At 48.8% G+C, this 13,222-nt stretch overlaps 1 protein-coding gene across 1 annotated transcript in view; it reads right to left on the bottom strand.

Moving 5' to 3' along the window:
- Positions 1-13,222, bottom strand: part of DCST2 (DC-STAMP domain containing 2) — a 48,953-nt gene that overhangs the window by 28,979 nt on the left and 6,752 nt on the right. The window contains exons 4-7 of the mRNA XM_048482864.1: positions 12,227-12,421; positions 9,802-9,867; positions 8,899-9,112; positions 73-230 (exon numbers count right to left, since the gene is read on the bottom strand). Coding sequence (XP_048338821.1) covers positions 73-230; positions 8,899-9,112; positions 9,802-9,867; positions 12,227-12,421 — 633 coding nt within the window. The remainder of the gene's footprint in view (positions 1-72; positions 231-8,898; positions 9,113-9,801; positions 9,868-12,226; positions 12,422-13,222) is intronic.

Below are 13,222 nucleotides of genomic sequence, written 5' to 3'. Positions count from 1 at the left end.
TCACCTGGAGATTGGAGCTAACGCTAGAGGATCTCCAGGCCACACCTGGAGGTTAGCAACCTTATGTCCTACCTGGGCGGATGTATTTAGCACTCTCCTTTGCAGACAAGGGCAGGACGGTGGGCCTTCGGTGCTTCCTCCGCATCGTATCCATTTCCACAAACTGTCGCGTGATGTAAATATTGTCAAAGCTCTCTTCGTGCAAGTAACATTTCCGGTAGAGAAGAGCCCTGTAGGGGACAGAGGAGCTCGCCAATTTTTCAGGAGCAAAATTAAAGTGTGTTTTTCTGTGTGTGGACAGGGAACACTCCAATATTTCTCTTGTGGCTCACCTCCCTCTGTTCCCTCCGTTGTTGTATATTCTGCAAGGCTTGACTCTCTCAGCCGCCCGCTCTCTCCCTGCTTTTGATTCCCTGAAAAGATTTTTATCCTGCCTTTTGATTTGTTCCTTCCTCGGGGTGGCCGATAATAGTCTCGGCGGCTTTCAAAAGCGAAAACCTTTTTCAAACGCGGCGACAAAAGCGAAGCGCAGCACGTCCCCGGCCGTATCAAAAGCCACACGTACCCGACTATCTGACTCGGCGGAATGAAAACAGGCCTGCTTGGCCCTTAAAAAAATTGGAACGATTGCCGCGTAATGGCCTCTCCGTCGTTCGTTGAAAAGCCGAGCGGGTGTCGGTTCGTGAGGTTAAAGATCGGCTAGAACGAAAAGCCGTTGCCCTAATGAGACGTGCAAAATGTGGCTCAGCTGCCGCAGGGTGCAAAGCGGCCAGCTGCTCGGTGCATGGTGCCTTAGCGATCATGCGTGCATGTTGACATGGATGTACTCTAGAGGGAAGATGCACCCATTCTCCAGGTGGAGATTCAACGCTTAGAGACGCTGGGGGTTCAAGTGGATTGGTGTGGGATAGAACCAGCCCATGTAAGAGTCTACACTTACCGTGTTTCCCCGAAAATAAGACAGTGTCTTATATTAATTTTTGCTCCCAAAGATGCGCTATGTCTTATTTTCAGGGGATGTCTCATTTTTCTGTGTTCTGTTTGTCAGGCATGCTGCCAAACAAAAACTTTGCTACGTGTTACTTTTGGGGGATGCCTTATATTTCGCACTTCAGCAAAACCTCTACTACGTCTTATTTTCCGGGGATGTCTTATATTCGGGGAAACAGGGTAGGAACGCTTCATCCATAATTCCGTCAGCATGGCTAATTGGCCATGCTGGTAGGCTGATGGGAATTGTAGTTCCTGAACATCTGAGAGCCGCAGGTTCCCTAAATTCCCTGGGGTGGTAGGAACCTGCAGCTCTCAGATGTTCAAGACTGTTATCAGCCCAGCCTCAATCAGCATAGCCAATTAGCCCATGCTGGAAGCTGATGGGATGGTACAAATAGATGAAACAGAAAGAAAACAGCCCTTACTGTCAGGAAGTTTTTCCTGATGTTTGGGTGGAATCTCTTTTCCTTCACCTTGAACCCATGACTCCTGGTCCTAGTCAGCAGAAAACAAGTTTGCTCCTTCACCAACATGACAGCCCTTCAAATACCTAAACATGGCTATCATGTCACCTCGTAACCTTCTCTTCGCCAAAGTAAACATCCCCTGCCCTGCATCTGACCAATTTCATACCGATGCCCTCACAAAACTGAAGGTGGGGTTCAAATGAAACATCCCCAGCTCATAAGAACATAAGAACAAGCCTGCTGGATCAGACCAGAGTCCATCTAGTCCAGCTCTCTGCTACTCGCAGAGGCCCACCAGGTGCCTTTGGGAGCTCACATGCAGGAGGTGAAAGCAATGGCCTTCTGCGGCTGTTGCTCCCGAGCACCTGAACTGTTAAGGCATTTGCAATCTCAGATCAAAGAAGATCAAGATTGGTAGTCGACTTCTCTTCCATAAATCTGTCCCAGCCCCCTTTAAAGCTATCCAGGTTAGTGGCCATCACCACCTCCTGTGGCAGCATATTCCTAAGTCTCTCCTCGTAGGGCATGGACTCCAGACCTTTGGCCATTTTGGTTGCCCTCCTCTGGACCCATTCTGGTACGAACTGGGTGGCGACAAACACACTCCCTGTAGAAAATTGGAGGCTTATGTGCCACGAGTACTCAGCATTGCAGGAGAGACAAGAAAGAGAACTAAGTTCCCTTCTGGCTTCTCCTGTTCTTCAAAACTCCCATTATCCACAGTGGGATCTGCGTGAATCTACCCTATAGGAACTCCACCCACTGGCGTAATGCCCATTGGGCAAGGTGGGCAGCTGCCCAGGGCATCACCTTGTGGGGGGCATCAAAATGCTGGGTTCGTTTTGGGGTATTTTAGTGGTTTTCCATTTTTGGCCTGCAGGGGGCGCAGTTTTTAGGCTAGCGGCACCAAAATTTCAGCGTATCATCAGGAGACGGTCCTTATGCTACCCCCCAAGTGTGGTGAGGTTTGGTTCAAGGAATACAAAGTTATGGACTCCCAAAGGGGGTGCCCCTATCCCCCATTGTTTCCAATGGGAGCTAATAGGAGATGGGGGCTACTGTTTTGAGGGTCCATAACTTTGCCTCGAATTGTATTCAGTCTTCAGCCGTATTGCAGTCTTCTCGATGAGACTTCTGAAAGCCGACTGTGCCTTCAGAAATGCCCACAGCCTGCAACCCCCATTGACAGCAATGCAGAAAACTCAATGCAGAACAAAGATTCTTGGGCAAATTTCTAGGATGTTCCTGCAGGGGGGTGCATTTTTGGATGTATCGGCACCAAAATTTCAGGGTATCATCTGGAGATGATGGCACCCCCAAAGATTGGTGCAGTTTGGTTTAGGGGGTCCAAAGTTATGGACCCTCAAAGGGTAGCCCCCATCTCCTTAGCAAAGAATGGGGGATGGGGCCTTTGAGGGTCTATAACTTTGGACCCCCTAAACCAAAATGCACCAAACTTTGGTACCATAAAGACAGTTTCCAGATGATACCCTGACATGTTGGTGCTGATACATCCAAAAATGCGCCCCCTGCAGGAACATCCCAGAAATTTGTCCAAGAATCTTTGTGCTGCATTGAGTTTTTTGTATTGCTGTCCATGGGGGTTGCAGGCTGGGGGGGGGGCATTTCTGAAGGCACAGTCTCAAAACTTTCAGGGTCTCATCAGGAGACTGCCCTGATGATACCCCCCAAGTTTGGTGCAGTTTGGTTCAGGGGGGCCAAAGATATGCACCCTCAAAACTGTAGCCCCCATCTCCTGTTAGCTCCCATTGGAAACAATGGGGGATGGGGCACCCCCTTTGGGAGTCCATAACTTTGGACTCCTTGAACCAAACCTCACCAAACTTGGGGATTAGCATAAGGATAGTCTCCTGATGATATGCTGAAATCTTGGTGCTGATATGTCTAAAAAAGGGGGGGGCATCCAACTCAGGTTTTGCCCAGGGCTACAGTTTGCCCAGGGCTGCCTCGTTACGCCCCTGACTCCACCTCTCCTATTTGGATGGCCTCAGTGGGCTAGGCGGCCTCAGTTGTCCAATACTGCAGGACCAGCCCTGCATCCGACCAATTTCATACCGATGCCCTCACAAAACTGAAGGTGGGGTTCAAACGAAACATCCCCAGCTCCCTAAGTCTCTCTTTGTAGGGCACGGATTCCAGACCTTTGTCCATTTTGGTTGCCCTCCTCTGGACCCGTTCCTGCCTGTCAATATCCTTCTTGAAGCATAAGCGTAAGCATTTTTATTGTCATTGTGCACGCACAATGAAATGTACAGCAGCATTCCTCGATGCACACAATTTCAGACTCATACCCCATCCTCACTTTCCCCTTCCCCTCCCACCCCAGCTCCCTACCACGAAGCCCCAAACACGTCAACACAGAAGCCATCAGGAGTTCAGCATAGTCAGCAGCTCTAGAGTAGAAGCTTTCGTCTCTAAGCCTCTTTTTGTCCTAGTTTTGATAGACCTGTACTTCGTCTCGCCGGATGGTCAGCTGGAAGTTCAAAAAAAGAGAGTGTGCTGGATGAGACGGGTCTCTCAGAATATTTTGGGCTTTCTTTAGGCTTCGGGAATTATAGAGTTCTTCCAAGGAGGGGAGAGGGCAGCCGATAATCCTCTGTGCAGTAGTGCTCACCCTTTGGAGCGCCTTCCTATCCGCCACTGTGCAACTGGAGAACCATACACAGATGCAGTAGGTTAAGACACTCTCTATAGCACAGCGGTAAAAGGACACCAGGAGTTTTCCATTCAGTTGTTGCGGTGCCCAGAACTGTACACAATACTGATGAGGCGCTGTAAGTTGTTACAGGCTACATCGACACACTGCTATTTGATTTTATTGTTGTTAATTCACGTTGGAAGCCACAATGAACCTGCAAGACGAAGGGCAATCTAGAAGCAGAATAAATTAAATAAATACATAGAATGGTGGGATCAGCCACAGCTGTGGCAAAGAGCAGCCCTGGGCCACGCCATGTTGAGAAGGCGGTGAGTAGACCTTTCTCCATTGCTGTAGCTCCAGCCCCAATGAGCAGCTTGGGTTAGGGGGGTTTTATCTAGAGGGTGGAGTGACAGTCATTTGCCTAAGGAAGCAAAAACCTTCCAGCCAGTTTTGTTGTGGAATAGCTATTTTGGTAACTCGCATAAACATCTTAATACCTTCCCCCCACATTTAATGCCTGCAAAAAGCAGACCAACAAACTACCAGAGATGCACCGCAAAATCTTTTGATCCGTGCATTATGCGATCTAATGCCCGTTAACATTTGATGTTTATTCTGCTCGGCTGCTGTTGGCTGTCAGGGTCCGATTTCTCTTTTGATCGGATCTTGTTTCGCATCCGCCTCTTTTGCAACGTTCTCCCCGCTGGATATTTAACGGGGAATAAAAGTGCATGTTTGTGAGCTCTGACTTAGGACGGCCAGGCAGAAAATAGATTCTGTTTAGTCTTCTAACGGGCCACTCAACAGAGCGGAATATGGGAACTGTCCCAGGTGAACAGGGGTCAGAAGGGGAAGAAGAAGAAGAAGAAGAAGAAGAAGAAGAAGAAGAAGAAGAAGAAGAAGAAGAAGAAGAAGAAGGAAGAAGAAGAAGAAGAAGAAGAAGAAGAAGAAGAAGAAGAAGAAGAAGAAGAAGAAGAAGAAGAAGAAGAAGAAGAAGAAGAAGAAGAAGAAGAAGAGGAGGAGGAGTTTGAGGAGGAGTTTGGATTCATACCGTGTTTCCCCGAATATAAGACAGTGTCTTATATTAATTTTTGCTCCCAAAGATGCGTTATGTCTTATTTTCAGGGGATGTCTTATATTTCTGTATTCTGTTCGTCAGGCATGCTTCCAAACAAAAACTTTGCTACGTGTTACTTTTGGGGGATGCCTTATATTTCGCACTTCACCAAAACCTCTACTACGTCTTATTTTCCGGGGATGTCTTATATTTGGGGAAACAGGGTACTTCCCCTTTCTCTCCTGTAAGGAGACCCAAGGGGGCTTACAATTGCCTTCCCCTTCTCTTCCCCACCCCACAACAAATGCCCCGTGAGATGGGTGGGGCTGAGAGAGCTCCAAAGAACTGTGACTAGCCCAAGGTCACCCAGCTGGCATGCGTTGGTGTGCACAAGCCAATCTGGTTCCCCAGATAAGCCTCTACGGCTCAAGTGGCAGAGCAGGGAATCAAACCCAGTTCTCCAGATTAGAGTGCACCTGCTGTTGACCACTACACCACTTGTTCTTCTTCTCCTAGGGCTCTACCTCCAAAATCTTCAAATATTTCCCAACCGAGCTAAGGGAACCCTACAGGAGTCTCATCTGTATTTGTTCTGCTTTCTGTGTTCTATGGTGCTTTTTGAAAATGCAGACATATTGCTGGATTAAGATGGTTTTATCACCGGCTGGGCTAAAACATGGAAGGAGCAAATAATCATGTTTGGTCTTTTATAGCTTGCTCATCGTTTATGACTTCCAAAGGTCATGCTCTGTAGATTATCGATGCGCTGTTTATTTATGAAAGGGCATTTAACTTGTTTCGGCAGTATTGATTCGGATTTTATTCCTCTGTTTGCTCGTCAACATTTTCTCCGTCGGCTCGGTTTGTTGGTGGGCTGCGGGTTTACACTCCCCCGTCCCATGTAATTCGATCACAATCTGGCCTAGTTTTACTAGGGGTAGTGGTTTTAATGTTTTATTTTCCACGTTTCCAGCACATAAATCCTTCCAAATAAAAGCCCGCTGTGGTTCAGACGACTCACTTTGTAAAGTAGGGGCTGATGGGAAGTGTAGTCCACGAACATCCAGGAGGGTGACCCCCACACCTGGATGCTCATGGACTACACTTCCCATCAGCCCCTGCTTTGGGAGACGTAACTGACCATGTGTGGCTTTGACACTCGGTTCTTCAAGTCACAGGGACTGCTGGGAATTGCAGTGCGTTACCACCCAGAAGGCTCGGGGGTCTGATAATGCACTACAATTCCCATTAGCCTCTACAACTTGGGCTGCCGGTTCTGACGGTTTGTGTCTACTAAGAAACATTTCAGTGTTCATGACTAATTTGGAGTGATCCTAGCTTCCTGCTGCGCCCGCCACCAAAGTTTCTCCAGAACCCGTTGTATTGTTTTGCACAACGGGCTTTATTGCTAGTTGCCTAATAACCCTGTCGAGGAGCGGATCGCCTTCAAAGGTTTGGAGCATCAGTGGCGTAGGAGGTTAAGAGCTCGTGTATCTAATCTGGAGGAACCGGGTTTGATTCCCAGCTCTGCCGCCTGAGCTGTGGAGGCTTATCTGGGGAATTCAGATTAGCCTGTGCACTCCCACACACGCCAGTTGGGTGACCTTGGGCTAGTCACAGTTCTTTGGAGCTCTCTCAGCCCCACCCACCTCACAGAGTGTTTGTTGTGAGGGGGGAAGGGCAAGGAGATTTTAAGCCCCCTTGAGTCTCCTGCAGGAGAGAAAGGGGGGATATAAATTCAAACTCTTCTTCTTTTGGTATTAACCTTTAAGGCCTGTTAGTAGTCTTGGGCCTGCATATCTGCATGATCGTCTCTTCCCATATTGCCCTCGGAGGTCTCTCCGGTCTGCGAAGGGGAATTTATTAGTGGTCCCAGGCCTCAGGACCATTCGGCTGGCTTCTACACGGGCCAGAGCTTTTGCGGCCCTGGCTCCAGCCTGGTGGAACCCTCTTCCTGGTGAAATCCAGGCCCTGCGGAGTCCGGGTAAAACGGAGCTCTTCCGCCGGACCTTCTCTGTCGAGCCAGTCAGACGTTCTTCCTCTTTTTAAACCATCTCTGGTCCTCACTGGGCAAGGCGCAAGTGTAACCCCCATGCTCAGAACGGGTTGACCCAGAAAGGGGTGGAGACTCAAAGCAGCAGAAGGCTGCAGAGCTCGTGTAGTTGGGAGGCTACCAGACTTGGACCTTGATTTGTATAAGCCCTTAACACCTTGTTAAGGTTACTGCAATGTTGTTGGGAACTACTGGGAAGGGAGTTGTTTATTTTTGCTATGTTGTAAATGTTGGAGTTTATTGTTTCAGGGCTTCTTTTTTATGTTTGTAATGGGTGAGAGTTCTCCTGGAAACCTTCATCATGTTGAATCCTGTTCACCAAGCCCTTGGAGTCTTCAGGAGCCAACCCATTTGCAAAGAAGAATTGGACTTGGCAGTTATCAGTAGACTGTAAGGACTTGAAAATGCAACCTGAACAGGACCTTGAAGTGTGACGTTAAATGTTGATGTTATATGTTAAGAAAGTAAACCATTTTGTTTTTAAAAATTGTTGTTGCAAACTCATTCCAGGTTCTGCCCCACAGAGCCCACAAGCTGAGGTTACTCAAGCATCTGTTTCTCTGTGCTCCCATGTTGGGAGTTTTTACACTACATGTTGTATTTGGCTTTTTAAACTTAATGTAATGTTGATGTTTTAACTGTTTTCAATATTTATGACATTTATTGTATTGGTTTGTGTATTTTACAGTGAGCCACCTTGAGTCCTTGGAGATATGGCGGCAGTGGTGGGATTCAGAGGCGTAGCTGGGCCAGAGTGTGCCCGTTGCGCACTCTGGCTTTTTCAAGGGCCCCCCCACGCCACTCCCCCCCACACTTACTTTAGAAACCAAGCAGGCCGGGAACTACATTTCCCACCAGGACCTTTGAAGCCTGGAACGGAACAGGCCTGTTCTCCAGACTGCTCGGTTTCGAAAGTAAGTGGGGGGTTGGTGGGGGGGGTTATTTTCATCCCCCCGCAGCACCCCCCCATGGCGCCCTCCCCATACTTACTTTAGTTCCCACCAGGGCCTTTGAAGCCTGTTCTTCAGCCTGCTCGGTTTGTAACGCAAGTGAGGGGATGCCGTGGGGGGGGAGTGCCACGGGGGGAAGGGGGAGGGGTCTGGCGGGATTTTGTGCCCCCCACGTGACCCAAAACCATGCGCCCGGTGCATGGCGCACCCCCCCGTCCCCTGGTAGCTTCGCCACTGGTGGGATTCAAATAATTTAACAACCGTTTCCGGTGGTGGGATACAAATAATTTAACAACCGTTTCCGGTGGTGGGATACAAATAATTTAACAACCGTTTCCGGTGGTGGGATACAAATAATTTAACAACCGTTTCCGGTGGTGGGATACAAATAATTTAACAACCGTTTCCGGTGGTGGGATTCAAATAATTTAACAACTGTTTCCGGTGGTGGGATACAAATAATTTAACAATTGGCTGTTTACAAGCATCATTTTAACAACTGGTTCTGCCGAAGTGCTGCAAACCTGCTGAATCCCACCACTATATGGCGGGATGCAAACGCAAAACTCAAATAAATTAATAAACCTGACCGAGGAGACTGACGGGTTTCCCGACTCCTGTAAAACAGAGCAAAAGATAAAACAGTTCCCAGATGAACAGATGCAGCTGTCAGGAATGGGCCTCGGTGTTTTACTCCTCTCGCCTTTTTTACTTACCTGACGTAGACGTAAAGAATAGCCAAGGTGGACATGTAGCCGAAAAGCCCCACGGCCTCCCGCACTGGCTGCAGGCGCAAGGAAATGTCCTCCATGATGTCAAAGGCCACTTGGGAGAGGCTCTTGCTGGCGTTGACAGTCACGTCGTAATTGTGGATGGTGGTGATGTTGAATTCGAACTCGCGGCGGATGCGGCCGAGCATGTTGGAGATGGCTGGGGTGAGAAGCATGAAGAACAGAGGAGGCAGTTTCTAAATGTCATCTTTGCATTTTGAAGCACCACATCATTGAGACTGCACATTAGAAAATGTCTTTGGGAAAAAAAAGATTGGACCATTCTTTTTGGCCAGGAGCTGAGAGTACAAGATGGAACCTCCATGTGCAGGAGCAGTTTATCTCTGGACACCAGTTGCTGGGGACAAACCACAGAGCTCGACTCTGCTGAGGAGCTTTCCAGCGGCATCCCTCTTGTTGACAATTGAGACCGAATGGTGGCCTTGATAGACCCATGGAAATGCAGGCATTAACCGGGACAATCCAATCAATCCTACTATACATGACAACCCAATGGAACCTCCATGTTCAGAGGCAATATACCTCCAAGTACCGAACACTTTACAACTGGGAGGACTTTTGCTTTCACACCCTACCTGGGGGTTCCAAAAAACCCCACAAACATTTAAGCAGCTGTGACTGTAAATAGATCCAAAGATTCAGTGGATTTGGATCTGATCCAGCAAGGCTGTGTTCTTATTTCTTTTCAGGGGAAGCCAGGAAATTGTTGTGTCACTTTTGTTTTTCGCTCATTCGTAGATACGAGTCAGCCTCACCCTCCCCTCCCAAACCACACCAAAGTTCTCTGATTTGAGACCGGCGCGTTAGAAAAGACCAGAGAACACTCACGGGCTCCGACGTTGCGGCGAAGGAACGGCACGATATATTGCGGGATGATGCAGAATACCAGGAGGACTGTGGGAAAGGGAAAAACCAACTGGTAAAAGGGCAATGCCCCGTTGCCACCCCAGGTGAAAGCCTGTGTGCTACCAAGATCCCCATCTATCACTGTGCATGTGCATGCGGTGATAGAATTAAACTTATGTATTTTAATTTTTTATTTCTCACATTTGATATACTGTCCCATCCCCTAGGGCAGGGGTAGGGAACCTGCAGCTCTCCAGATGTTCAGGAACTACAATTCCCATCAGCCTTCTACATCAGCATGGCCTAATGGTGGCCATGCTGGTAGAAAGGCACTGGGATGGAATTGTAGTTCCTGAACATCTGGAGAGCCGCAGGTTCCCTACCCCTGCCCTAGGGGCTCTGGGCGGTGTATAGATCAGTAACAACAAACCAACAAGCCCACACACACAAAAACAATAAATAACAGTTAAAATCATTCTAACATTCCAGTAACTCCAAGAACATTACAATTTCAGTCGTTTCAGTATTTTGGTAGCCCAGCTCAACGGCGGTCGCTTATAGATATAATTCCAAAGATGGAATGGAATATAGGGGGCAGCACCTATATGGGGGAGGGGAATTGGGGGGAATTGAGGGAAGAGATAATATTTTGAACACCCCCCCCCCAATATCTCCTTTCAGGATTCTTTTCCTCTCATGGACTTAACCAGGACCGTTTTTGCACAGGTGTGAGCACGGAAAATATCCCTGTGCAGCCGGGAATTTTGCACCGCTCCTGAAGCTGCAGCACTGGGTCTGGCCTCCCGGCAAGTTAAGCCCCGTGATATTTTACCTTTTAGCCTGGGAGTTTTCAAAAATCCACGCAGTTTGGAGAGAGTTCTTTTAAAAAAAATCCGGGTGTGACCCTGCTTTGTGCCAGCCTGTGCCGGGCAAAACCCAATCAGGAGTAGGACTGGTTTATTTTTCCCACCCAGCTACCTGATCGTCCATTTAAGCTGCCACTCAAAAACACCAGCCAATCAGAGTGCAGGATACCGGGCAAGCTGATAGGTGCTTGCGTGCTGCCACTCAAAAGCAACAGCGAATCAGAACAATCACTCGGCCTATTTTCCTCAGTACAAACTTTATTTTAAATCAATTAGCAGACCTATTCTACTTTGGCTTTCTCCCCCTAACAGAAAAAAAATCTTATTTTAAACCACATTAAAAAACACAGATCAATTTCTTCCATTCCTGCAGCACCTACACAAAAACACCAATCGGGAGCAGACCAAGTTTATTTTCCCCGCCCAGCAGTCTCATCTCCCTGCCTGACGTCCATTCAAGCTGCCACTCAAAAACAACAGCAAATCAGAACGCGGGATACTGGGCATGCCCAGATATATCTCTGAAGTGAATACTGAAGTCCGGCTCGTGCAGAACAAACTGGAGCATTTCTAACTCTGCTCCCTGGAGCGAGAAGCGGGAAGCCGTGCGAAGGCAGGAACCGGGATAAAATAGCCCAGGTATATATGATCCCAGCTCAACCTTGGTGCAATTGTGCCGTGCAAAAACAGCCCAGATTTGGTTCCCCAATCTTCCAGTTTCACCATAGAGTTTCCTGAAATTTCCATAGCTTCACTTTTGAGTATCTCTGGGAATTTCCATGAACTCTATGATAAAAACTTTGTGTAAGTAAGTAAGGCCTTATTTTTAATTTTTTTTCCACAGAAAGTCACCCTGCCAGTTGTGAGGCACTACCTGGGACCCCAGGTCATGCTAAATCAAGGGTGGCCAACTCTGGCGCTTCAGATGTTCATGGACTACAATTCCCATCAGCCCCTGCTGCCATGGCCAATTAGCCATGCTGGCAGGAGCTGATTGGAATTGTAGTCCATGAACATCTGAAGTGCCAGAGTTGGCCACCCCAATACTAAATGCAAACTAAGCTGGAGAGAAACAAAACGTTAGGGGTGGATATGTTATGCCAGTCAGGGAGTCATGCTAAGCGGTGGCCTACAGCAGAGGTCAGGGGTCACGCTGAGCCATGGGACAGGCAGCAAAGAAGAAGAAGAGGTTGGATTTGTATCCCCCTTTCTCTCCTGTAAGGAGACTCAAAGGGGCTTCTCTCCTTTCTCTCCACTCCCCTCTCCTGTAAGGAGACTCAACCGGGCTTACAATCTCTTTTCCCTCCCCCGCCCCACAACAAATACTCTGTGAGGCAGGTAGGCTGAGAGAGCTCTGAAGAACTGTGACTAGCCCAAGGTCACCCAGGTGGCATGTGTTGGACTGCAGAAGCTAATCTAGTTCACCAAATAAACCTCCACAGCTCAAGTGGCAGAGCGGGGAATCGAACCAGGTTCTCCAGATTACTCTTAACCACTACATTACGCTGGGTCTCAGAGGGGCGTCGGGGGCTGACACTCACTATTCGCCAGGCCACAGAGAGGTTTGAAGAGCAGCACAATGTAGCAGAAGAGGTAAAGGAAGGGGATCGCCCGTTCACATTCCTCCTTGGCGTTGTCAAAGACGCGGACGCATTTGCGGTAGGGCGTGCCCAGTTCGTGGTTGCAGATCTCCCCCAAGTTCACCAGCCAGTACCAGACGTTCCGGAGACAGTGAGCTGCGGGACAGGGAAGGGAAAGAGGGACAGCGCCAAGTCAGGGGGAATCATCAGCCCAAATGTCCCAGACGAATTACAATCTCTAGATGGCACGAATTACCTTCCTCTTGCCTGCTTCCAGGTATCAAGACCATTGGTCTGCAAAGGGATCTAGTACACATTGTATCTTCTTCGGAGTATATTTTAAATGTATTGTCGAAGGCTTTCCTGGCTAGAATCAACTGGCTGTTTTGCATTTCCCACTGGGGTGTTTCTACAAACTGTCAAACTGCGTCTCTCCCGACTTCTGGTGAACTGGATGTCGGGCCTCTATTGATACACCCCAAGATCGCATTAGCCTATTCTGTCGCTGCATCGTACTGGAAGAGGAAGGCGGGAGAAAGAAAGCAGGGGGGAGAGAGCAGTGGCGAAGCTCCAAGGGGACAGGGGGGTGCGCCATGCACATGATTTTGGGTCACGTGGGGAGCGCAAAATCCCCCTCAGACCCCTCCCCCCTGCAGCGCTCCCCCCCACGGCGCCCCCCACACTTACGTTACAAACCGAGCAGGTTGGAGAACAGTCTTCAAAGGCCCTGGTGGGAACTACATTTCCCAGGGTCTCCCACCAGGGTCTTTGAAGCCTGGAAGGGAACAGTGGTCGGTTTCTAAAGTAAGTGTGTGTGTGGGGGGGGTGGGGGGTGCCGCAGGAGGATAAAAATCACCCCCCTGCGACCCCTCCTCACTTACTTTAGAAACCGAGCAGGCTGGAGAACAGGCCTGTATTTCCCAGGGTCTCCTGGGAAATGTAGTTCCCACCAGGGCC

This window comes from Sphaerodactylus townsendi, unplaced genomic scaffold, assembly GCF_021028975.2.
Source record: "Sphaerodactylus townsendi isolate TG3544 unplaced genomic scaffold, MPM_Stown_v2.3 scaffold_24, whole genome shotgun sequence".
Classification (NCBI taxonomy): domain Eukaryota; kingdom Metazoa; phylum Chordata; class Lepidosauria; order Squamata; family Sphaerodactylidae; genus Sphaerodactylus; species Sphaerodactylus townsendi.
The sequence above is the reverse complement of the archived record's forward strand: the minus strand, read 5'-3'. Positions and strand labels throughout refer to the sequence as shown.